We start from the raw sequence: 26,210 nt of genomic DNA, 5'->3' as shown, positions 1-26,210 counted from the left end.
ACAAATGTCTTTCACGCTTTGCTGCTGAGAAAAACATTTGTACATTTTTGTAGTCTTTGCCTAGCAATGTAAGTTTATTAACTTTGAAGGCAAAGACAACTGTTGTTAAACAGTTGGAATATACAATGAATCAAACATTTTACTCATCATGTGTCCACAGATAATATGTAGTGTGTCTGTTGCCACATGTTACCCCTTCCTGACCTGGGATTGAATCCCTCCCCTTGTTCTTCATCTCAATTTCCCTACGGTTGAGAGTCCCCGAATAAAAGGTAAAAGGTGTCCTGACGTCTGACCTCTCATCCCTTCAGGTTGGCCTACTGGACTTGGAGTTGAACCGACTCACCAAGGCCCTGTTCCTGGCCCAGGTGGTCTTGTCTGTTGTCATGGTAGCAGTGCAGGGGTTTGTGGGTCCATGGTTCCGGAACCTATTCCGATTTGTCGTACTGTTCTCCTACATCATTCCTATCAGGTATTATGTTATATATGACCGTTTAAGTTATTCTTTCTTTCTCTATTTTGAAATACCATTTCAGCTCATTCTTCCACCATCTGTCATTATTTTTTAAAGAAATCATGCATTTCAAACATTCATTGGAAATACACATGAATACACTAGCCAAGAAATTAAATTAACCAAATTAACGCTTTGGAAATTTTACTCTTAACACATTGCTTGTGGAATTAATTAATCTTAATCCCCCTTTGACTGCGGGTGTTTTTCACTAACCTTTGAAGAATCACCCAATATTGTACATCGTTCAGGGAGCTGTGTGAATACAGTATGATCAATTGTTGATGGTTGTTAAGTTAATTCCATGACCACAACCACTACTTAATTTTAGTTTTAGGTTTAAAGTAAGTTTATACTTGTCACTTTGTGCCTCCAGCCTGCGTGTCAACCTGGACATGGGGAAGTCTGCCTACGGCTGGATGATCATGAAGGACGAGAACATCCCTGGGACCGTCGTTCGGACCAGCACCATCCCTGAAGAACTGGGCAGACTAGTCTACCTGCTGACGGACAAAACGGGTAGGAGAACACTGAATCAATACATTCACTTCTTGGTGAGCAGATTATGTAGAGGGACTTATGCTGCTATTGACATATTGAAAATTATGAGATTTATATGATATAGTACTTTATTGTCAGTTTGCACTGAAATTTGTCTTGCAAGTTGCGACCCAGTGGCCTTGTATGCAACACATTTACACACATTTGACATAACACAGCGAACAGAAAAGAAAACAGAATTACATACATAAAAACCTGCCCACCACCATGGAGACTGGAAACTGGTGTTTGATTCCTCTAAAGTGCCTACAGCTTTGCCAGGCTTTCCAATTGGTCGGGGCGTCTGTTCAGCAGGGACCAGAACTGGGAAAGATGAATATGTTATGCCTAAACTCTTCAGTCCTCATTGTCTGTTGAAAAGAAGCAGCTGGCGAGGTCACATACTGTATATCAGAGGAGAAGTGGTTGTCTACACCCTCCCCAAGAACAGACATTAGACAGTGACAGGGACATGGGGGAATTGGCATAACAATGATTTATTTGGGAGAAAAACTATGATTGAGAAAACAGTTGAAAGTTTATGATATGACCTAGTACAATGTTATTCTGAAATGGGCTTCAGAACCACATCACCCTTTTACGGTACAAGTAACAGATATATCGTACTTCTCCATCCATCATGATGTGTAACATTTCCAAAACCCCACAGAATTAACGTGACATTCAGGCCCACCCTACACTTGGCTTATTTCACTTGATGACCTGATGCGCAGGTAACAAATGAGCATTTCTTTCCCTAATGTCAGACATTGTATCGCTGTGATAAACTCCCATGGTGGTCTCCGCATGCTTCTTTGTCTCGGCCTGGCGTGGTCTAGGTGGGGAATAGATTGGCTTCAGAGCCTATTTATCCACGTTGATAGTTAAAGCACATGGAAAAGAGGAACAAACAATCAATCCATTAGAATTGGATAACCCTGTGGCTGTAATGTTATTGGAAGGTAGATGCCCTCTAATCAGGTTTATGCTCTATCAATACACATTCTGGCAACCAACATCCATTAAACGAGGCCATTGGCCCCATTTTCAATCGCAATCCTTTTTTCGTTCTTTTTCTTTTCGCTAGTAGTCTGAGCGCTCACTCGGTCTCTTTCTATGCAGTGATGCGTCTTGTCTGTTAGTTAGAGAGGACAGGGAACCCATATGGGTAATTAGATTAGTTCAATGAGACGGCAGTCACCCCAACACACCCCCACCCCCTCTCATGATGCATTGGACATTTAGACATTCGGCTGCTCTTTTGAGCTTTTTGTGTATTTTGGTGCACTGTAGAATGTTAAGTGTTAGTTTAACTCTGGGAAATGTACTGTACCTGGGCCGTGGCTCAGCGGTCCAGGCACTTTGGCCGGTAGTCCGAGTCTGGCAGTGTGTGCGGGTTCGACTCCCGATCCCGACGGCCTTTACTGCATGTCACTCCCCCATCTCTCTCCCCCATTTCCTGTCTGCCTACTGTCTGTCCCTCTATAAAAAATATAAAATAAAGGCGAAAGCCGCAAAAAAAAAAAGAACATTTTTAACTCTGGGAAATGTATAAATGTAACCAAATTAACCCCTAAGGTGGCTCGGTGTCTGTATACACGTACTGTACTTACAATAGTAGTACCAGTAAGACACCCTGGGCTGTATTTTGCGTGTCTTAAGTACCAGGTCTTATTCCCTAACTTGAGTAAACTAAAGACCTGGAGGCGTGATCAATGCTCTTTGGCCACTCAGAATAGCCAAATGGCATTGATCACGCCTCCAGGTCTTTAGTTTACTCAAGTTAGGGAAGCGTGTACAGGGTTTGATGAGGTCAGATCAACATGTGGAATGTCAGAACAGGTCAGCTCCATATATGGAGATCTAAGGGTGGCAGCGGGGGCAGTGTCTTGAGTGTACATGGTTTGATAAGGGCCCAGGTAGGCCCGGGCCTTAATTTTCGGGCCTGTTATAACTTTGGGGCGGGCCCGTCTAGAGTTTGAATTAACAGGTATCGGTCAAAAGTGAAACATTGAAGAGGAAGGACGGGTGGGGTAGGATCAACATATGGAATGTCAGAACAAGTCAGCTCCATATATGGAGATCTAAGGGTTTGAGGTGAGATGTAGAGTTGCTGGCCGGCTATATGCAGATCTAGGTGTAGATCCAGTCTTCTCCATGTATGGCTATCCAGGGTTTGATGAGGTCAGTGTTGTGATCTTCATACAGTATATGGATTTTAATCAAAAACACTCAACACTTTCAGATTTAAATGAATAATCCGGAATCTGTGCAACAGTTTTATCATTTAGATATTTTCTATACAGTACATGAAGTGCCATCAACCGTATTTAATAGAATATTTGTTATGATGACACATATACAAAATCAATCAAATTCAACGGTGATGGGTTGATATTTGAAGTACAGTACTTCAACTTAAATGAAAGCATGAAGTGACGTGTTGTTCTGTATTTATTTCTTGCACTGCAGGCACTCTAACGCAGAATGAGATGATCTTCAAGCGACTGCACCTGGGAACCGTATCATATGGAACTGACACCATGGATGAGATACAGAGTCACATAATCCAGTCATACGCAATGGTGATGAAAGTTATTTTCGTTTTTATATCTGAATACTTGCATGTAACCACTCACCCATGATCTAAAAACATGTGTCTTGGATCAGAATCTTTGTGAAAGGGACAAATAACTATATTAGCTCTTTTACCTCCCCTTCTCTGTTCCCCACCTCTTTGTTTAATCAATATCCAGCACTCCAATATTGGTCAATGGATAATATCTTCCAGGAAAGAGGATATTGTTCATTCATCATATTGTCCCTGAGCTCTCGCAGCTGTACGTCTGGGTATTCCTCTTTGGGTGGCTCAGATCATGCTGGAAGTTTTGACAAAATCATATTGTTCAGACTCGGCTTGCTCCAAACAGCTGGTTGAAACCATCTGCCTGAACAGCTAATGAAAGATGGCTAGTGTTTTTTAGCATCACCCTGCTTTTGCAAGGCTGCGTCAGGTCATTAGAGAGATTGCATGTATTTTCTTTAAAGATTAGTTAACCACATGAACCCTAGCATTTCTATTCAGGGGCAGGGCATGTCATAAAAGGCAAAAATAGTAGATCAAAGTTGATTAGTTGGATCATGTTGCCAAGAGGTGAGGTAGTTTCTTGGTTCTATGCCCCTAAGCAAGGGAATCAAACTTCCATCTTGGTGTCTAGTAACTTGATCAGAGGACAGACACAGGAAACTGACTGCTATGATTTAAAAATACTAAAACAACCGTGTTGCTTATCATTTGTACATATGTCCATATTGTTATACAGTATATCTGTCCCTAAAAATAAACCATACGTAGTCTTACTGTGTAAACATACTGTATGACATGCCATTGCACGCTGTCAGTGACACGTCTGACAGTCTGACTCACTGATCTCCCCAGTAAAACACACAATTGCTTTCCGTGAAGCCTTGTCATCTCACATCCTTGTAGGAGTTCCCTCTCTCGCTCTGCCCTGGCAGGACTGAAGGTTAATAATAAGCCAAATTCATATGCTCCACTGGAGCACATCAGCCCCTGTCAAACCCAGCTGGCACTGTGGGCCGCCTGCCTGTTTTGCGCACCGACACAGAGCTAAATCGATGGGGGTTGTCAGGGGAGCGGGAAAACATAAAAGACCCTCAAACCAGATATGACATGATAAAGATGGTGATGCAGGGTTTTCCTGTGTTGCAGTGTCATTTAGCCTGTAAAGGGCTTGTCAAAATGAATTGATCCAGAATGTGGAGTTTAATCCACGACTTATGCTCAGAGGGAGCGCTCCATTTTTATCTTCAATGTTTTTATTTTATTTAACCAGACAAGTTGCAATAGCTTATTTACAGCATGTCCATCCAACGGAGTGAATAACCCTTGAACAATACTTTTTCAATAAGTCAAGATAGATTTTTATTATCTGTGATTCTGAGGGGGGGGGGTGTGTAAACGTGTCATGTACAATTACAGTATTGTAGTATTTATCTCTGCCAGGAAATCTTGCGTTCGTCCCTCTGCGTATGTCCGCAGCTATTCTTGTATTCTACTAGGGCAATTAGCGTCATATTTCTTGTGCATGCTGACATGCTGATTAATATAATTGCAGCGCAATTGTCCCTCCAGACTATGGGATAAGCGTTCCACCAGTCTATGGACTGGAACAAGCCAATCGCATGTTCCGTTCCACAAGATGAAGTTGAACACAAGTGTACCCTGCTCCCTCCAATCTTAAGTCATTACAGCAAGCAAAGTTTCAGAATTTATGTTCGACTATGGTTTACAATTTGTCTTATTCGAAACAGATATAACAGATAATGCTTGTAACGCTCGCTCTGTTGCTCTATGTAGCTGTAATATGATATCAATGGGATTACATCTAATGATGTCCATTTTCAACAAGAATGTTCAAGTAGCTAACGAAGTAAAAACATTTACATTAAATACATTTACAATTTAGAAGCTTGTTATAATAGCAGCGGTTCAAAATGCAACAAAGTTGGCCATTTAGATTCAATCCGTGAGCAACCGCAGAGTCTCATTAGTTGTTGCTATACATATACAGTAGCAACATCATAAAAAAATAAAAAAATGAAACCTTGGGTTAGGTTTTAGAAGGCATTTTTAGAATCGTTGGGTTAAGCTAATCATAAAGGAAATAAATGATTAAGTAAGTAGGTTGGAGAGGCTTATTGTCTATCCCAGTTTTAAAAGACCCCTGGGAGATGCTTAGGTGTACTTACCGCACGACTTGCCGCAACCAAGCTGTGCTCCTCATGTTGCTGAAATTCTGTTGCCCGGGATCGAACCAATGACCTTGTGGTCGAATGGTGAGTCTCGATCCCGACGACCTTTGCTGCGTGTCACTTCCCTGTCTCTCTCATTTTCCTGTCTATAAGTATATACTGTATTATATCAATAAAGGCAGGAAAAAATGAAAAAGTAGCCTAGATTTATGAAGCAACGTATTTTCGTTCTGCATTTATTTTTTAGAAAAGGGCAGATGCACACCTCGAAATGTTGGTGACAGGTGCGTAGGACAAAGTGCATATAATCAAAAGGGGATCTCAGAATAACAAAGAATAGGACTCGTACACTGTCAGGAACTTGCAAAAGATATAGCTGTTTATTTCGACATTAGACCTTCATTTGGACCCTTTTGATGTTCTGCATTTATCAAACCTTGTGAAATTTGTGATATACTTTTGCATGGAATAGGTGGCCCCCCAGCCGTCCAATGGCAGCGCCAGTGCCTCTACGCCATCACGAAAGTCCCAGGCGACTGGTCCGACTCCAAAGGTCCGCAAGAGCGTCGTCAGTCGCATCCACGAGGCGGTGAAGGCCATCGCCTTGTGTCATAACGTCACGCCTGTTTACGAGTCACATGCCACCGCCAATGGGGAGCCGGAATCCGCTGAGGCTGACCAGGACTTCAGTGACGACAACCGCACGTACCAGGCCTCCAGCCCTGACGAGGTACATTTAAACTACCATGGATAATCCTCCTTTTGTTTTGTTTTGTTTTGTTTAATGTACTAAATACTTAAGCAATATTACATGAGAGGGGGTGGTTTAACGTCATTAATGCACGCCTGCCATTCTGCAGGAACTCGCCCCCCCACCCCCTCGAGTGTACTATTGCAACAGTAACCCTTAAAACTTAGAGAATCGCTGAAAATTTTTAATTTTTCAATGACAGATGTAGTCACTACGACCACAAATGTCCCAAGAAACTAGCTAGCCTAGCCACCGAGTCTGCTGCGCTCTGAGAGAAAAGCACGGCTGAATTGTATGTTTTGATTAGGCGTTGAAATAATGTGGTTTGAAGCACGGCTAGAAAGCTGTTTGAACCAATCAGATTGCTTCCTCAAAACGACCTGTTGTATAATAGATGTTGAAAGCTTCCTAACATAAGCATATTGACCCATCAAAGTTGCTAGACTAATAACTGATTGCTCGCCTGATCCCCCTGATACAATAGGATGAGTGCCTTGCCTACTATTGTAACTCACATGCCCTGAGTCTGACAAAATACATATTTTGAAGGGTTATACGGAAAGGGAGAAATATATATTACCTTGTGTTAACTAAAATGATTATATAATAATCTACAAATCAAGGCCTTACAAGACTAAATTAAATTTGGAAAACTGTTTCCTTCCCTCTTCGCTTCCTAACACCCTTAATACTTTAATCGTTGCCACTATAACCCCCGTTTGTCATAATAGTCATTTCATGGACTGTGGGTCAAAGGTTATGAACTCCTGTTAGAGAGGTTAAGCTATTTAATCAGCAGCATCGTTTTCCTGAGAATTTACTGCTCTAATTGAAGGAAGAATCTAGCGTAATAACGACCTTTAAGGCATTCCCTGCAGCTTCCCTTCCTCTAACTGTCTCTGTGTAACTCTAGAGCCTGGTGGGCCTCTATGACTATGAGGGTGTGTCGCTGAGAGTTATTTAACAGGTCTCTGTTATGGTAATATGTACAATATTATATTGGCACTTCCAAGAAGAGTCCTTCATTCATATTCAATATCCAGAATATGAGACAAAAAAAACAAAACGAACAGAAAAATGAAGTATTTATTGAGGATTAGCTGTATGTTCGGGGCCATTGCCATGTTTTTCACCCATGCCGTGGTGGGACTGGGACTCGCTCAGCCTTTGTGAGAGTCGTGTAGCACAGCTTTCGTGCTCCACCCCCAACCCCCACCTACGTGTGGCAGTCAAAATGAAGTTTAAAAAAAAGGTAGCGAAAGATAAATCCCTGTTTCCCCATTTAGACTGCTCTTGAATTGCCTGTCGGCCCTCCCCCTGATTTGATGTATATATTTATTTATTTCCTCACGCTCTCTGCTCTATCTCTCCCTGCTCCATTGTCTCGCACCGCACAGAGTGATCAATATTTAATTTTCTCTGAGAGACGATGAGAGGGTGGTCTGTGGTTGTTCATGGAGATACCACCCCCCACACACACACACACACACACACACACACACACACACACACACACACACACACACCATCACCTCCACCATATTCCTTCTAGTCTCTCTATCCTTTTATTTCTTCCTTCTATCTAAAGATAGATGGCTATCTAGCATTTATTTCCTACTGTCTCTCTTTTCACTCTGGCCGTCTTACTTTCTATCGTTCTCTCAGGCTGTACCTTTCTCTTTATTTATTTTCCTTTCTCCTTCCTCTGTCTCTCTGTCCCCCTCTCTCTCACCAGTCTCACTGACCGTCACAGCCTGGTCACCAGACTTCTGCAGGGCCCATATATTCCTGTTCGGAGAGCAGCCTCTCTAATGTAATGAGTCCATATCGAGGAGATGAAGCAGGCTTGCCCCCCTTAGGTCAAAACAGGGGTCATCTGACCTGCTGGTCGGCCCGCTGTGAACAGACCCCTTCTCTGACATCTGACCCCTGCGATATCGGCCTGAGAACATTTGACTGTGGCCTCTAATGACGGCAGAGTCTCATGAACCAGCCGTTTATCATTTTCAATTGGAGGTAATTGGATATTGTTATCTCGGCATGAGTACAAGGTCCGTATAGGAACAATTGGAAGGGAATGACTTGAATGTGCAAGTTGGTGATTATCACTCACAGGCAGCATTTTCTATTTTTGAAAGATGGAAGCTGAACTTATCGACTACGGAACGTTTTCTTCATACATCCTGCTCACATCTGGAATCTACTATTGCCCTGTATTTACATGCACCTAGTCAAGACGAGCTTCAGTCTATTGTAAAACCATCCCAAACCATCCCAAAATGAATTCAACCCTGCGAATGTGGCCCTCATATTGCAGATGACATTAAGGGGGGGAGAATTTAACTATTAGGGATCCATTTTCATCATGAGATGCTTTAGGTGCTGTTAATTTTAAAGGCATTGCTGCCATGTTGATATAGATGATCGCTGGGACGTCCAGAACGCTATTGAAATGATTGATTGGGTTGTTTAAACTGCTCTGCCACTGTCGTAAAGTAGTCACGGCCAGTCTCCTCTGTTACTGTTGTAATGCCTTGATTCACATACAGTTTGTATTGAAGTTGACACAGCTTTAAATAGTTCCCGTGGAGCTGATAAAGTAGATTGAAGAGCTGGGTTTTAGTTTAGATCCTGTGTGTGTGTGTGTGTGTGTGTGTGTGTGTGTGTGTGTGTGTGTGTGTGTGTGTGTGTGTGTGTGTGTGTGTGTGTGTGTGTGTGTGTGTGTGTGTGTGTGTGTGTGTGTGTGTGTGTGTGTGTGTGTGTGTGTGTGTGTGTGTGTGTGTGTGTGTGTGTGTGTGTGTGTGTGTGTGTGTGTGTGTGTGTGTGTGTGTGTGTGTACACGCATGTGTAGTTTGTGCACGCATGTGTACTCTCTACCTCGCTCTCTGTTAGTCTTTTTTGGGGGAGAAATGCTGCCTTGTGTGTGTGTGTGTGAGAGAGAGGATGTGTCTCAGTGTGCTGCCATCTATGTGTGCAGCCACATACACACAGAGGATAATGACACACAGATGTGTGTTAAGCAAATATAGGCAGCCCTTTTACAGAGCTCAAAGGGGGAGTGGGAGAAATGATGGGGTATTAGCAGGAAGTTCCAATTTGTAGGTCAGAGTATAATAACAACCTTTGAGTGAGCAAATTGAAAATGAACCCATTGAGAATGGAGTCGTGTGCAGCTGAACGCTCACTCAGGGGGACGCGGTTCCTGCTGAGCAGAAGAAGCAAGCAGTGGGGGAAAGGCAACAAAAAAACACTCATCTGGAACTGAATGGGAAGAGCTGAAACCTGATTTATGCTCGTTGGTACGACTATGTCGTGCACCGAATATTGCCAATCACCGCCGTACGGCAGAATTTGAATTAAGCCTAAGGAGCAGCTCCTGACACATACAGTGGTTTCATGCAATCTTAACATGAGTTTAGCAAAATTCTGAGGCTAGAAAATCCTAGGCTTTTGATTGTTCTGTTCCAGGTTCATGATCTTGGCAAATAAAATAAAAAGTCTTAACTCAATGTCCACTCAACTTGTATTTTTGCAATTATGTTTATACCAAGGGAAAGTTTAATTGGCTAAGTAAATACATTTTCACATACAGTATCTGGATTTGGCCTCTACATTGAACCAATCCTAACTATTAGCAGTGGGTATCTTTATCTTTTCTTTCAGCTGTTGTTGAGGTGCTCTTGAGCAAGGTAGTTGACCTCATATATTTCTACAGTAAATGATCAACAATGGAATACTTTGATTGCAATAGTAGTACTATGACAGGGAAGGATTAAAAATATATCTAAATTATGCTCAGCAAGCCATGTCTGGTTAAATAAAATGTTAACAATAACACACAACGCAGTCTCTCGATTGTGACTCATTCAATTCCCCGTCAGGTGTGAGTAGCGATACAATGGATAAGTAATTTTTATGGTCTTCATTTCCTCCTCCGTTGGGGAAGGAGATATATTCAGGAAGTTGAGTCGTTATGAATACACACTTGTTTCATCCTACCACCCTCTGTATTAGACCTTAGCTGGCCCCCACTGGGAAAAGAACGTCTTGTATTTTCTGTTTTTACACATTGACATTTGCATATCAAATTCCTAAATTGACCAAATTGAACGGTTAAACAAAAGTTGTGCTCCACACCCCCCTGAACAGGCTGTTTGGTGATTATATAGAGCGCTGAAGTCCTGACGTCACTCGCTCATCCCCTGGTTCTGCCTGGTTCACGGAAGTAATTTCTCTATGGAGAATAACATGAGGTCATCTTAAAATCGTTTCATATAAGCATTGTAGTCCAAAAATAAACAAGCTGTCTCTGTGTTATTGTCAGGGAGATGTCTCTGTATCGTTTGTGACAGTCAAGCCCATCGCACACCGTCTGCGACCGTCTGCGGCGCGGCGCGTTGCCGCGCGGCGCCGCCTGGAAAATAGAACTGTGAGAAAATAGCAGGTGTGTGGTGGGCTTAAGTCACTCATATGATACAGTCTGTTTCTAGTGAAAATGTAACTAATTCAGCAGACATGTTGACATGTTTATTTTTCAAACGGTTATTATATGAGGCAATCTAAAATCCCCCTATGGGGATTACAATGCAAATAAAAAGTACATGAACCCGTGGATTTGCGCCCTCTACCGATATTGACGTCAGATGCCGTCACTTCGGTGCTCTATTAGCATACAGTATTAGTTATTATTATTTGTATTAACTAATACTCATTATTCATGAATTTCACCCACAGACCATGGTTATCTCCTTCATAAGATGCAACGTTTCTTTTTGGCTGTGGACAGCCCACTTACAGCATACTTCCAATGATCAGATTTTTTGCGGGTTATTTCCGCTACTTGTACAACAAAGTATAATAAAAAGTTGTTAAAGGGAGCAATACATAATAAAGAGCTCAAAGGTTTAATCTTCTGTCCATAAATGAATGCTTGTGCAATGTGCATTATGTGCTCATGGATGCATTGTATTGTATGTATGTATGTACATTGTACAGTACTGTGTGTGTGTCTGTGTGCACTGGTCAGGTAGCCTTGGTGCAGTGGACAGAAAGTGTTGGTCTGACCCTGGTGAACAGAGACCTGACCTCACTGCAGCTGAGGACTCCATCTGGACAAGTCCTCACCTTCTACATCCTGCAGATCTTCCCCTTCACCTCTGAAAGCAAGAGGATGGGTATCATTGTCAGGGTACGATTCTTTTGACAGCCACTTGAGGTCCTTTTGTCCCTGCGTCACAGGGCTTTTAAACTGTTTATCACTGCACCAATGTGACCATGGCATATCTTAAGTGAACCTTCAGCAAAAATGGTAGATCTACAAGCTCACAACGCTCACCTTGTAATGCGTTGTGAGTTTGTAGATCGGCAATTTTGAAAGACATTTGGTGTAGAGAGAAATAAATAATGGGGCCAAGGACAGACCCTTGGAGGATCCCGGTCAACTGAGTGTATAGGCTTTAAGTGGTTAAAGGAATTACTTAACAAGTACTTCAAAGTACCACATGTGCGGGAAGTGAACCTTGGCAGCAATAGCAGTATTAATATGGCGTGTGCGTGATTGTGTGTGCGTGAGCGCAATTTAGGCATAGAAACCTTCCGCATCATAATAATTCTATAGTAAAGATTTATATGAGTTTATGAAAGTATCTTATTTTGGATGTCTCTTATTTGATTTAGGAGGAGTCAACCGGAGACATCACATTTTACATGAAGGGTGCTGATGTTGCCATGGCGAGCATTGTGCAATATAATGACTGGTTGGAAGAGGAGGTAGGGACTCCACACACTCAACGGTATCACGCCATGCCATGGTTTGGCTCGTCCCCTTTCTTAGCCCACTTCTTTCCGTGTGCTTCTGTGTTTATTCCTACTAACAACAACATCACATGTTTAGGGCAGTGGTGGTGCTGACAGATTATGCTGTCTGGAGAGCTTACACTGTGCCCAACATAAATCTGACCATTCGCCATCAAATAAATCTCTGCTATTAACACTTAACAGTGTTGGGACTAATATGTTAGAAAGTAACGTGTTAGCGTAAGGCAACTACATTTTGTGGTAACTAGTGTGTTTTTCCCCAGTTCGGTAATGCCATTACAGTTGCTGACATTTGAAATCATGTTACTCATTTTATTTTATGCGAAAATAGCCAACAACTTCAGAGGATTAAAGGTTTATTATGATCTGACTTCTACTCTCACACAAGCCCCGTCTGTAACCTCCCCGCTCGATAACGACAACAAATTGTTGTTGTTAAAGGAGAATTCCATACTAAAAGGCTTTCTTACCTTTCTTTGTAGTTGTTACGTCCCCATCAAAGAGGTCCAGGTGTCATTTTGTGCAAAAGCTCCTTATTGGCTATTTCCCCTACCATAAGCCCTCAATGAATTGCATTGAATTGAATGGGATGTATGGGGTGTTGTGCTAATTCGCTTATTTCCATCGCTCAAAATGATAATCTTTTTGTATATATCCTCTCTTCATAATGTAAATAATAACCCAAGTGGCACACTTTACTACTTATTTCGATGGAAATAAGCGAATTAGCACAACACCCCATACATCCCATTCAATTCAATGCAATTCATTTAGACCTTATGGTAGGGGAAATAGCCAATAGGGAGCTTTTGCACAAAATAACTCCTGGACCTCTTTGATGGGGACGTAACGACTACAAAGAAAGGTAAGAAAGCCTTTTAGTATGGAATTCTCCTTTAAGATGGGGCTGAGAGACAATCGGCTCCTCAATTCTCACCTTTTTCGGTATGGTATGAAAATAGGAAAGGTCGATCCAGTATGCTTACAGATGTCTGTAGTTCTGACCACCAGTTGGAAAAAGTAATCAATGGGTTGTAAACCTTTTGAAACCTGCCTGCACCTCCATGTTGAAAACATAGGCGTGTTCATGAAACACAAAAAAGGAATAACAATAAATATGAACTTACGGTATACAACGTTAGTTCCATTGATCGAAGGTGGAACACAATCGATTGATGGATCATTAAAACAACCATGCCGTAAATGCTTCCAAGATTTTCAAGTGGGCCCTGATCCAGAAAAGGTTGAGAACCACTGCTCTAGTCAGTTCTCAACGGCGATCACCAGGGTTCCAAATGGACCCTTATGTGTACAACTGGAACCAAATGGATCCACGCGGGTCATGTCATCTAATAATTTAATTTAATTAACACTGAGTATTTGACAGTGTAGATTGGGGTCGCAGGAATAAATATTGTATCAAATGGGGGTCTGTGACCTAATTCAATCCAGTATCAAACGGGGTCATTGACATTAAAAAGGTTGAGAACCACTGCTATCGTGTACAGTAATATCGATAACTTGCAGCGATGAAATAATGAATAAACCCAAGAGCATATTCAATTATGGCAGTCATTACTCTCGCCATGTCCAATAATCTCAGTAACTAATCAAGAGATCAACAGGCCACATCCAACCACTGGGTTTGGTGGTCGAAGGTCTAGTGTGTGTATGTTCATAATTATATTGGCATTATCGAGTCAATTACCACCGGGGGGCAGCTTTTGATTTAATTACTGACCTAGATAAAGTTGAAGTAATTACAGTATGTCATATTAACGAACAATGGCGCTAACGATGAACCATTGGCTGTAATATCCCCGCTGTCACGTTAGCCACCGCTACAGCAGCCACACTTGTCAATAACCAATCAGCACGGCAGTTTCAACCCCTATTGGCTTTTCATATCAAAAATAAACCTCCATCCATCCCTGCATTTTTATCGTGTCCCCTGAACATTGCCAGAGGCCACGTCATTCGCCATTGATTTTTCTTGGTGTTGATTTGACAATGTACAGTGCTGCTGTTTATGACGCTGTACTGTACACATGTGTGTGTGTCCCATATTCAGCCTCAATTTAAACGTTGACATTTCAATAAATAAAAATTAAGTGTACTAGCTATGACTCAATTCAGTTATTATTATTTATTTGCATTGTCATTACCGGTACAATGGATTTACAATAACTTTTGCATAACCCTGCTTGAGTCCTGTTTGACTAATGCAAGATTTGTTAATTAATCAAAAATAGCTGGTCTGCAAGCTCACAATGGGTCCCAATTCAATGAATTCTGAGTTTGTAGATCTTCAATTTTCAGTGTGCAGCAACCACACACAACTACTGTAAGTATAAATGAGGCTGTATCATTGTAATATTTTCTTATCCTGCCTCTCAGTGTGGGAACATGGCCAGGGAAGGTCTGAGGACGCTGGTGGTGGCTAAGAAATCTCTGTCTGAAGAGCAGTATCAAGATTTTGAGGTAACAAATTAACCAGATATACACCCCTCTCATCTCAGTCTTCACATCATATCCATCATTCTTTGTCATCTTTGACATGTGAAAATACATTTTATTTCCCCCCTGTTCTCTCTGTGTTTGTTTTGCACACTTTCTCCCCAGAACTTCCTCTCAGAAGTTCTCGTAATAGTTAAAGGAGTAGTACACCCCAAACAAATCTTTTTTTTATTTTTTAGATTTGTTTTGGTCGCATTTCTAAGCCAATAATTTGATGACCGCCGGGGTCTCCTACTGACTGATGACCCAGTCATCAAATTATTGGCTTAGGAATGTATTGGCTTAGAAATGTGACAAATGCTTACTGGGTTGTGTAATCGATAGAAATAAGTCATTTGTTGGGTGAACTACTCCTTTAAACCTGATTTGAACTTGGTTGTACAATGGTTCTGTGCCGAAAATAGCCAATCTACAAGCGCATAACACATTGACATTGCAATTTTTGGTTCTGTACCCCGTCGTGTGGTGGGGTATAAATTAAGCATTCGGAATTTTATGACACTGCATTGTTCTCCACATCCTTGTGTTGATAACATTGCTGATGCTTTAGATGACATTTAATGGACAAATTGGTGTTTCCATTTGAAACACCATATTATACACTGTAAATAGGTTTTACCCTTTTTAATATATATATATATATATATATATATATATGACACATATACTGCATATACACATATACTGCATATACACATATACTACTTGCATTTCACCAGAAGGTTCAAAGGTGTGATTGCATTCTTCGCTTGTAAGTTGTAAAATCAGTTATTTTCAGCAAGCAATAGCATTACGTAGTGAAGCATAAATGAATGCCGAGTTCACTAGCAGTGACAACGCTATTTTTGCTAATTCTTGCCAGCAGCCAGTTCCCCGTTCTTTTTAACACAAAAAACATTCCTTTTTGCTTGTCTCCTCCTACAAACACGGACACATGCTTGATAAGGTCAATGAGCGTGTTGAGCAACACTTCAGTGGTGACGTTGCAGCTGACCACGCTTTATTTGTTTGTGTGTACTGTGTGAAGTGTGAATGAACACAGTGGTGCTTCAGTACACTGAGGCCTAACATGTACGATGTACGGGGTGGCCTCTTTGACCATCTCCCTTGTTCCCTTCCTCTGTGCATTACAGAACAGATACAACCAGGCCAAGCTGAGCCTCCACGACCGGGCCCTGAAGGTAGCAGCGGTAGTGGAGAGTCTGGAGAGGGAGATGGAGCTGCTGTGTCTAACAGGAGTAGAAGACCAGCTGCAGGCCGACGTCAGGCCCACCCTAGAGCTGCTCAGGAACGCTGGCATCAAGGTACGCGAGTCCACCAACAACCACCACAGCAACTCTTACAGTTAATTAATGCATCTGCTCCAGATATAATATACTTTACCCGGTGGCAGCGGTAGTATAACTATACCAGAGGCTGCCGTTGTTTGGTTGTTGAGAGTGCTTCTCACACATTTCTAACCGTGTTTGTGTTGGGTTTCCTCTGTCAGTATTCTAGTTTCCTCCCACACCAAAACAGACATTCCTGCTAGTGCCCTTGACCAAGATATTAGCATTACTACTGAAGTACTGGTCCTGAGCAGGGATCGCACGTAATTCCAGCATTAGTCCGACATGCTGGAACCACTAGAACATGCGCTGCTCCCGTGCTTGCTGTTGTGGTTAGGTTAGGGTTTGAGGTAGGTTGTCGTTTGTCGGACCAATGACTAGTCTGAACTAAGTACTGCACCCCCTGAGCATCCGTAGGATGATTGCACTTTATTTCCTCAAGGGGACAATAAAGTTCAATCAAATCAATGGGTTGGGTTGCTTTTGTACGTGGAGGTCCTCTTATATACATTGTGTAATACATTTGTAACTCAATATGCTGTTCCTATTTGTATTCTGCCAAGATCTGGATGCTGACAGGGGATAAGATGGAGACGGCCACATGCATCGCTAAGAGCTCACATTTGGTGTCCAGAAATCAAGACATCCACGTCTTCAGACCGGTACGTCCTAGTTGACCACCAAACATTTTCAGCTTGAGACCCTATAGTATTTGGTGTTTCCTCAAGGTCCCAAACTTATGTATTAACCACTTAGGCCCTTTTTCATATTTGTGGAAAATAGCAGATATACAAGCTCACAAGCATTGCAAATGTATTTATTTTAATTATTAAAACATTTCGTAGGAAAGAACATAGGACATTTACTTGCTCCCTGTTTTGGCTCACGACTGTTTGGGAAAACACTGAACGCACTATTATTCACAAGATGGCCATTTTGCACTTCTGATCGCATGTATTCAGGGGGTGGTTCGTAGTAAGATAACAGTCCTGTACTATGATTCTGATGGATGATTGTTTCGCATGGCTCTTGGGCAGGTCTCCAACAGAGGAGAGGCCCATCTGGAGCTCAACGCCTTCAGAAGGAAACATGACTGTTGTCTGGTTGTCTCTGGAGACTCCTTAGAGGTACTCCAACACAACACAACACAACATACAGTGATGATGCCTAGAGATGCAGATGAGGAGCAAAGAGAATAGAATGTATTGTACTCCATGCATGGCCGAAAATAATACTGAAGTTCAACCAAGGCCTTAATATAAAGGGGAAACAAAGGCACAAAACAGACATATCAGGTATTATTCGACATGTGTGAGTTAAATTATGCAATATTACACTAACCAAACCGACAGTGTTAACTTAAAACCAAACATAAACTTAGCATCTGTTACACGTTGACTACCGGTACTCTTTTTTGCGTGAACCTTATTTAGTCTTTTGTCAAAGGATGTTCTTTCATGACAGTAAATGCATGGTGTTAACGCTGTGTCCTGAATCCTGATAGGTGTGCTTGAGGTACTATGAACATGAGTTTGTGGAACTGGCGTGTCAATGTCCTGCAGTGGTCTGCTGTCGTTGCTCCCCGACTCAGAAGGCTCAGATTGTCAAGCTTCTTCAACAACACACAGCCAACAGAACTTGTGCCATAGGTACTCTCTCTCTCTCTCTGATCTCTCTCTCTCATACACACTGACACGCACACACACAGGCAAGAAAACTATTGAAGAGAAAACTCTAGATGGTATTACCTTTTGTGTCCACATGATGGCAATCAAAGCTCACCTGTTAGATGCTGTTACTTTGAGAACCTGTACTGCAGCATTTCGTTAGTTTTTGTCTGACCTGCTGCTTCTCTGCTCTGTAACAGGTGATGGAGGAAATGATGTCAGTATGATCCAGGCTGCAGACTGTGGTATTGGAATAGAAGGAAAGGTAACAGCGGTTAATGCAATGTCAATGCAATGTGCAGTTGCGGCAAGCAGCACCTCCGGGTGCCAAGCAGCATTTCTGCGTGTCAAGCAGCCAGCCCGTTCCAAATGAATGGCCGAGGGGCCACATGCTCTGAACGGGCACTACATTAAAAATAATATCGTCGCTGTCTGGTGGAAACCAATGTAGTTATTATTTAGTCACAAGCTCTTGTTTATACTTTTCATTGGTTAAATATTTGTAAAACTCAGGCAGATTTGACCACTTTCACATATCCAAAATAGCAGATTGTGTTGTGCTTTTCGCTACTTTTGTGACACTCTTGTATGTTGAAGTAGGGCATTCATTGACAAAAACGTTGAAATGTGGAGAATCGTTTCTGTCCGACAGCAACAACATTTTAATTATATGACATCTTACTTCAACAGAATAAAATCTCGGATTAAATAAATAATACAACATAAAAATGTGATAAAAACAAGTGTACATAGATAACGTATGAATAAATAAAGCCATTATTCAGCTCAGATAAAGTACATGCGCCTAGATTCTCATAAAGTTGTGTAACATTTTGTTTTGTTTGTCATGGTCATCTATAATCCTTATGACTATAGGAGGGGAAGCAGGCGTCGCTGGCTGCAGACTTCTCCATCACTCAGTTCAAGCACATCGGCCGTCTGCTCATGGTCCACGGCAGGAACAGCTACAAACGCTCCGCTGCGCTGGGCCAGTTTGTCATGCACAGAGGCATGATCATCTCCACCATGCAGGTACCACACCCATCCTTAACCAGTGAAAATGCTGAACAAATGCTTCGTAAAGACTTGAGAGCTTCTGTCGTACTAGGTTTATTGAGAGTTGATTATACATTAGTTTTCTGTGAATGACCGAATTCGTCACGGTTCTTTTTTTCTCACCCCCAGGCTGTCTTCTCCTCTATTTTCTACTTTGCCTCTGTTCCTTTGTACCAGGGCTTCCTGATGGTTGGGTATGTGTGCCTTACTGAACTCAACGTAGAATTAGCCCAAGAATGTTTAAGTGATACACTCAGGCATGTGCTTATGTGATAGTTGATACTAGTTTATTTGAGTAGATGGAGCCATTACTTCTTATCATTTAATAGTCTGACAGTGTTGTTTGTTTAGAAAAGAATAAATGGGAACATATTTAAAGGTTCACAGGGCCAGCATGAGAAGCTAGTAGAACTACGAAGAAATCTGTTCTGATTTTGATTACTAACGATATCTCATTCCCTATTTCTAAGACTCTTATTTATTTCTCTGCAGGTATGCCACCATCTATACCATGTTTCCAGTATTCTCCTTGGTTCTGGACCAGGATGTGAAACCAGATATGGCTCTGCTCTACCCTGAGCTTTATAAAGACCTTACCAAGGTATTAGCCGGGGAGCCAGCACCAAATATTTGAGGACCTTAATGACCAAGTGAATAAAAAAAACACAAATAAATAGTATGTCATGACATTACAGGTAAATCCTTAACCGTTGAGCTTTTGGGCCTGTGGCTATATAACTATGATAAATATGTACCACTCTATAAACTGCAGTATACTATACATACAGTATAGTACCAGCTCAGTGGCCTTAGCGTTACGGTTAGAGTGTTACACCTTGAGGTTGGGACGCGTCACTTTTACCCATTAAAACCGGGAAGACAACTGTGTCAGAAAAACTAGAAGGCGCTATATAAATGCAGTTAATTTACCATGTACACACATTTGTGTAAGAAAGAAAAGATGAAAATGTGTGGAATGTAACGAGAATAAAATAAACAATGTAAAATCTCCATATGAACAGCCATACACAATTTTCACAAAAGTCTTTTTTTAAACGTTTGATGATCTAGCTCAGTATGACATCGATAGTTAAAAATTGTTGCATTAACAACTATTTTTCTTTTTTTATAGGGACGGTCGTTATCTTTCAAGACTTTCCTCATTTGGGTGTTGATCAGTATTTATCAAGGTAACAAATCCTCATTTAATGCATTGTATGCCGTTGCTGTTCCTTAGACATGTTTACACTTGGTGCAATGATAGGAAAGGCTTACAGTAAATACTTAAATCAGCAGCATTACAACCACCAATGCCTTACAAGCATGTTCACACATGCGCGCACACATGCACACACTCGCATGCACAGTGTACACGCATGCACAGTGCACACACACACACACGCACACACACACACACACACACACACACACACACACACACAGTATAAAGACAGAACTTCAAAGGGGTGTACAATAGCACACAGTTTGTTTATGCTGGATTGTGAGAAATTAGACTTTAACAGGTGTCAGCCAGGTGCACATAAAGTCTTTGGGGTTGTAAGCAACCTCAGCCCTATCCTGTGTTTTGAACAGGCTGGGAAATGAGCCTTAGCCACTGGCCAAAACAAGCTGGTAGATTATGACCATGTCTGGCTAATTTCTCAAGTTTACCAGCCAGTTGGGCAGGTACCAGGGCCTTGTTCAGTACTGCTATTCTGAAAAATAAATCCTACTTGGGTGGTAAAGTAGTGACTGGTAGATGATGAACTCTACTAACCACTGTGACTGGCAGATGAGTTTCCACTCCTGGTTAGTGGTTATGAAACATTGTTTAACCTTCACAAAATAAACCTGAGAGATTGTGATGGTAGTGTACGAAACAGCTTAGCCTAAATTCAGCTCCTGAATCCCTCATATTTTACTGCTCTTAATACCAGAGTACCCCCTGGCCCCCTGCAAAACTCCCAGACGGTCCCTTTCTCAGTAGCTTGGGTTTCCGAGCGTCATCCGCTGTTACATGCGGGCTTTTGTCCGTCCAGTAAATCGATATTTCTGTAATCGCTAAGCCATGCAGCGTGTGAGAAAGATCTATGTTCCTGCTCAGGCATGACTTCCTGACAGCTCTAGTTTTTTTTTAATTAAAAACTAATACCAGGTCCAATGAAAAAAAGGGGAGAAGATATGAGAGTGAGAGAATGACAGCGAGGGAGGAGGAGGAAAATATTACCCCCCCACCCACACACCATGATCCACTTTAATTTATTACAGAGTTTAACTCTGAGGAATGCACTGTGTATGAAGGCTGTATGAAAAGCCAATTATGTGATCAGTTATAGGCTATTAAGCTCAATTTGTGTGGCGTTATGACTAAATGAAGGGGCCTATCAAAATACAGTAGGCGCCCCCAGATGAGCTTTCATGGGACGTCTGCCGGGTTCGGACCACACTGAGGTGCATTGTGTCTGCCGGGTTCGGACCACACTGAGGTGCATTGTGTCTGTCTTTTACTCTCATAAATGTTATTGAATCAATCCTTATCTCCAGACAGGCATTCATCCTTATTCTAAGATACTGTACAAGTCAGCTGTTTGTACATTGTAGAATAGACTGTGGCCAAACCTTTAATGCGGTTTCTTTTTTATTAAAAGAATCTTGAAAATTAATACACTTTTCTATGGTTAAGAAATTATTTGCTACCTTTGAAATTCGTTTAATTTCCCGATGACTTGAAAACCCCACCCGGGTGGCACTTAAATCAGATTATAACAAAAAGCAGAGACACCCGTTTCTGACACCAATGTCTAATGTTAGAAGCAGTCTTGACCAAAACTCCATGGAATATAAAAATATCTTCCGGGCAATTGCCCAAACACAGACATAACAGTTAGTGAATTCATGCTGGTTTATTCAATTCTCCTTCCTTAAGCTAATAAAACACATTTGCTCTTGTTTATTTTGTGTGGTTGATGCACATTTCCTCTGGCGCCACCAGGTGGTATCCTTATGTACGGTGCCCTGGTGTTGTTCGAGTCGGAGTTCGTGCACGTGGTGGCCATCTCCTTCACGGCGCTCATTGTGACGGAGCTGCTCATGGTAGCGCTGACCATCCGAACCTGGCACTGGCTCATGGTTCTGGCTGAGTTCTTCAGCCTAGGCTGCTATGTGGCCTCCCTCGCCTTCCTCAATGAGTACTTTGGTAAGAAAACCACCTTTAGTCTCCACATGTCATCTAATGCGACTTTGTTTGTTTGACGAGGATGCTTTATGGGGAGGTTTAATATCTCATAGTGTTTCCACACTACACGTGTTGCTGAGCCCTTTGCAGGACAGCTTAAAGATGCCACATCTTATACTGTATGTACTGTATGTTCTTTAGCATTTTCTAAGTATTTTATAAATACTTCAGTAGGTGAGTCTTATTAAGATGTCTAGTTCTGAGAGAGAAAAAGTGTCTAGTTCTGAGATTGAACGGCTGGTTTCTTGTAAACTTCCTGGAAGATGAGTGTCACACTTTGCACTGCACCTGTTTTGTGTTTAAACTCCATGCACTTGGCACTTAATTTCTCAACGTTTAGTACAACCCTCAAAGAGCTGCTTGTGCTCCCCCTTGTCTCTCTTCTCTATTTTCAGCCCTTTGCGCTGCACTCACTCTCTTTTTTACTATACTTCTTTTGCTTCTGTATGTTGCCTTGGCAAAAGGCATAGGCAGGGTGTCCCTTGGAGCATTCTTGGGTAGGTGTGCATCTCTGGATTTACCAATGTTTATCTTCAACACACACAGTCACACACACACACACACACACACACACACACACACACACACACACACAGTCACACAATCACACGCATGCACACACACACACACACACACACACACACACACACACACACACACACACACACACACACAACCCTTTTCACTCGTCCCTTCATCTTTACATTCCCTCTCTGTCTCTTTGACTCTGTCGCTCCCCATTACTGCTTGCTCTGTTGTGCCACAATGTGATGTGTTGACATTATGTTTATTGTGCATATTTGTTTTGGGTTTCTTAATTGTAGCATGATATTTCACTGCCAAGTCTCATATTCCTTTCCTGACATTTCTGACTTGTACACTTAACTCACATTTTGACCAAAATGTATGAATACTGGAAGATAAATAAGAATTGAATGAATGATATGCATGTTATGTTTCTAAATGTCAAGCAAATAATGAAAAAATAAATAAATAATGAGCTCAATCCTCATATCTGCGACACAATGTCTTCATGCGGTTCTATTTTACAATTCAATAATACATTGAGATGCTCCGATAATCGGCCACCGATCAGTGATCGGCCAATATTCAATCACTCGATCGGTGATCAGCAATTTACCCAATCTGGAGAAACTGATCTTTTACAGTACACCATTTAAGTGGTATAAATGTCAATCAGATATATAGTATATCATTTTGCATCTTTGTGACAGGCCTAAACATTCTCTCCTTCCTCCCCACACACAGGGACAGTTGACATAATAATTTTGAAAATATTAAAATTAATTTTTATTTATGCACAAGATCGGTATCGGCCGATGATGAGAAAAACAATCTGTGATCAGGATCGGTCCCAAAAAACCTGATCGGAGCATCCCTAATTCTCTTACAATTTGCAATGTGACTGCATTTGTAAACCATCTAACTCTGGGCACTGTTGCTTTTCAGACTTGTCATTCATCACAACTAAGGCCTTCCTTTGGAAAGTGTCTGCCATCACACTGGTCAGCTGTCTTCCTCTGTACATCATCAAGTACCTGAAGCGCAAATTTTCACCGCCAAGCTACTCTAAGCTGTCTTCATGAGCCAAACTGGACACCGTAGATTTGCCTATTTCTATTTGTTTTGTACTTTGTTGGCTTCTCTGACATTTGTTTTTCTTTGCACTTTCTCTTTTGTATTCACTGATCTCCAAAAATGGACAGGGGACCAGTAGAGGTTAGTCAACCACTGGAACTGTTGGAAGTAAAAAGAAGAAAAATGTCTTTAGATTTATGTCACTGGAATTTTGAATTTATGTCACTGGAACAGAGCACATTTATGCGATTTTGGAATACTTGAAAATATGGAGTACATACTGAAGACTTAAAAAAGATGATTGACTTTGTTGAGCAGGGGAGAAGAGCTAAGTGTATCAGACTCACGGCACTGGACAGTCTTGGTCAATTTGCCTTCCACGGTTTTCAGTCTATTTTTATCCAGTCAGTTCCAAATGTCATTTTATAAAAACTCACTTACTTTCAGAATTACATTTTTTGTATGTGGAGCTATGGATTTTTTATGTGTTTTTTTTTAAGAACAAAAATTTGTTTTGTTTTTCCAGGGAGAAAAAGCGGATTGTTATAATCATTTTTTTGTCGCACTTTTTCAACATGGTAGCATGACGCCAGCAAAAGTCCTGTATACATTGGTGACCACGAAGACATTCTGTGACAGACGTCTGTTTTGACTATCTGCGCTGTGTTCCAATTCCAGCTCCTAATTATAAATGAGACCTTTTATGTACTTTGTATTACTATTTCTGCAAACCTCACTGTTTAACTCTGCTTACCTTAATACATTAACCAAAAACATTTTATCATAAAGAAGTGTGACACTATGTAAAAGCTGGGAAAATCGACCAACACAGTAAGATTTGAAGAGTTAACTCTTGAGAGGGCACGTAAAGTTTCAATTCAATCTTCAGAGTTAAATGAACACTTCAGATTTTACTGCGTAGGGCTGACTTCAATATTTTGTATGTTTGATGTATAACATGAAAGGCATATCCTATCATCCATCCTTGATAATTCCTCATAGTATGAAACCAGCACTCCATCATCTACATGTTATACAATGGTATATACAGTATTGTTCACATTTTGGCCTTGATTGTATTGTATAATGAGAGATCTGACAGAACCAGCCAATTGCAGCTTGCGTTGTGCCTCAGTATTATCATTATTGTATTGTATGTAAATGTATTTAATCACTTAAGCCATATTTTTAAACAAATTCCAAAATTGGCAATTATTTATTTTTTAAATAACTAATCTACAAGCTTACAAGTTACAACGTGTCACATTCTGAGCTTGTAGGTCGGCTAATTTATTAAAATATTGAAAGTTTTTGAAGATTATTTTTAGGATTTAAGTGGTTAACTTTAAACGCACCTCACACAGCATAGATGTCAATCAATCAGAGGTTTTTGGAAAGCCCTCGCCGCCCCTATGTCATGCTCTGACAGATCATCTCATCTCGAGAGCCTCATCATTTTCTTTTCACAAAATGACAATGCTATTCCATAAAGCCTGATTTATACTTTGTTGTACAACATGGTTGTGCACTGAAAATACAATGGGGTGGGTATATGTGTAGACTCTGCCATCCAGTTGAGTTGGAACAATTTCTAAAACGATCAGGTATAACTACTGTGTAACTAGTTATAGTTATAAATAATGCTTGATATGGACGTACCATTTTTTGTTTCTCGACACAGGACACCAAATCACTGAAAAACTATATATTTTGTTAGGCCTTTACTGTTAAAACCATAACGACCACCTGTTGATAAACTGTTATTGTTATGGAGTAATGAGTTTTATCATTTATTCCATGGACGCTAGTGTTAAGTTGGACATCATGCGTTGGACTCGGAAGGTAAAAGTTGTTCAAGTGAACATTGTAAGGTGTGACCTATTTTTCTGCATTAACACAGTGCAGTATATAATAGGGTAGTATACTATGATTGTCTTCTGCTTTCCTTCAGTATCTTATTTGAGGTCAAACTCAGGTAAATAATTCCTAAATATAACCTGTTTGCGTTACTTGTGGCAACCTGCTGTGAGTAAAATGGTAGCAACACTTTAAAAATAAGAAGAAAGAAAGGCACAAGTGGATGTACAATCGTTCTTATGGAAGGAGTATGGCTATGTCACTTTGATGTAAATTGTTTTTGGGTGTGGAGGTTGAATTTTCTTTATTCCTGTGTTGTCTGTTGAGACTTGCGTTGTGTGTATGGTGTTGTAGTAGAAACTATCCTTTTTTTTGCTGTCTTGCTTTCCATGTCTTACACTGTTATATTTCTAACAGTATGACCATTATTTATAATATTGCTATTGATTTCAGAGCAATAAAAAAGTTGAAGTTGAACCAATTCTAATGTAATTTCTTTTACATTTTGTCATAGTCACATGGGGAAAAGAAATCCCCTTCTGGCCACACGATG

The 26,210-nt window shown here is 41.1% G+C and overlaps 1 protein-coding gene across 4 annotated transcripts in view; it reads left to right on the top strand.

Moving 5' to 3' along the window:
• The window catches only part of atp9b (ATPase phospholipid transporting 9B), a gene marked incomplete at its 5' end in the record, with an annotated part of 48,354 nt that extends 22,240 nt beyond the window's left edge, over positions 1–26,114 (top strand). For all 4 annotated transcript variants that reach the window (XM_080787825.1, XM_080787827.1, XM_080787824.1 and 1 more), the window contains 18 exons: positions 312–472; positions 891–1,033; positions 3,527–3,639; positions 6,303–6,560; positions 11,608–11,769; positions 12,258–12,350; positions 14,796–14,879; positions 16,049–16,219; positions 16,807–16,905; positions 17,281–17,370; positions 17,748–17,892; positions 18,111–18,175; positions 18,787–18,942; positions 19,096–19,160; positions 19,459–19,567; positions 20,099–20,156; positions 21,959–22,162; positions 23,672–26,114. In XM_080787825.1, coding sequence (XP_080643951.1) covers positions 312–472; positions 891–1,033; positions 3,527–3,639; positions 6,303–6,560; positions 11,608–11,769; positions 12,258–12,350; positions 14,796–14,879; positions 16,049–16,219; positions 16,807–16,905; positions 17,281–17,370; positions 17,748–17,892; positions 18,111–18,175; positions 18,787–18,942; positions 19,096–19,160; positions 19,459–19,567; positions 20,099–20,156; positions 21,959–22,162; positions 23,672–23,808 — 2,313 coding nt within the window. In that variant the 3' untranslated portion in view covers positions 23,809–26,114. The remainder of the gene's footprint in view (positions 1–311; positions 473–890; positions 1,034–3,526; positions 3,640–6,302; positions 6,561–11,607; positions 11,770–12,257; positions 12,351–14,795; positions 14,880–16,048; positions 16,220–16,806; positions 16,906–17,280; positions 17,371–17,747; positions 17,893–18,110; positions 18,176–18,786; positions 18,943–19,095; positions 19,161–19,458; positions 19,568–20,098; positions 20,157–21,958; positions 22,163–23,671) is intronic.
• Between the last annotated feature and the right edge of the window lie 96 nt (positions 26,115–26,210).

The sequence above is a fragment of the Protomyctophum bolini genome, assembly GCF_963924005.1.
Source record: "Protomyctophum bolini genome assembly, chromosome: 17".
NCBI lineage: Eukaryota > Metazoa > Chordata > Actinopteri > Myctophiformes > Myctophidae > Protomyctophum > Protomyctophum bolini.
The sequence above is the reverse complement of the archived record's forward strand: the minus strand, read 5'-3'. Positions and strand labels throughout refer to the sequence as shown.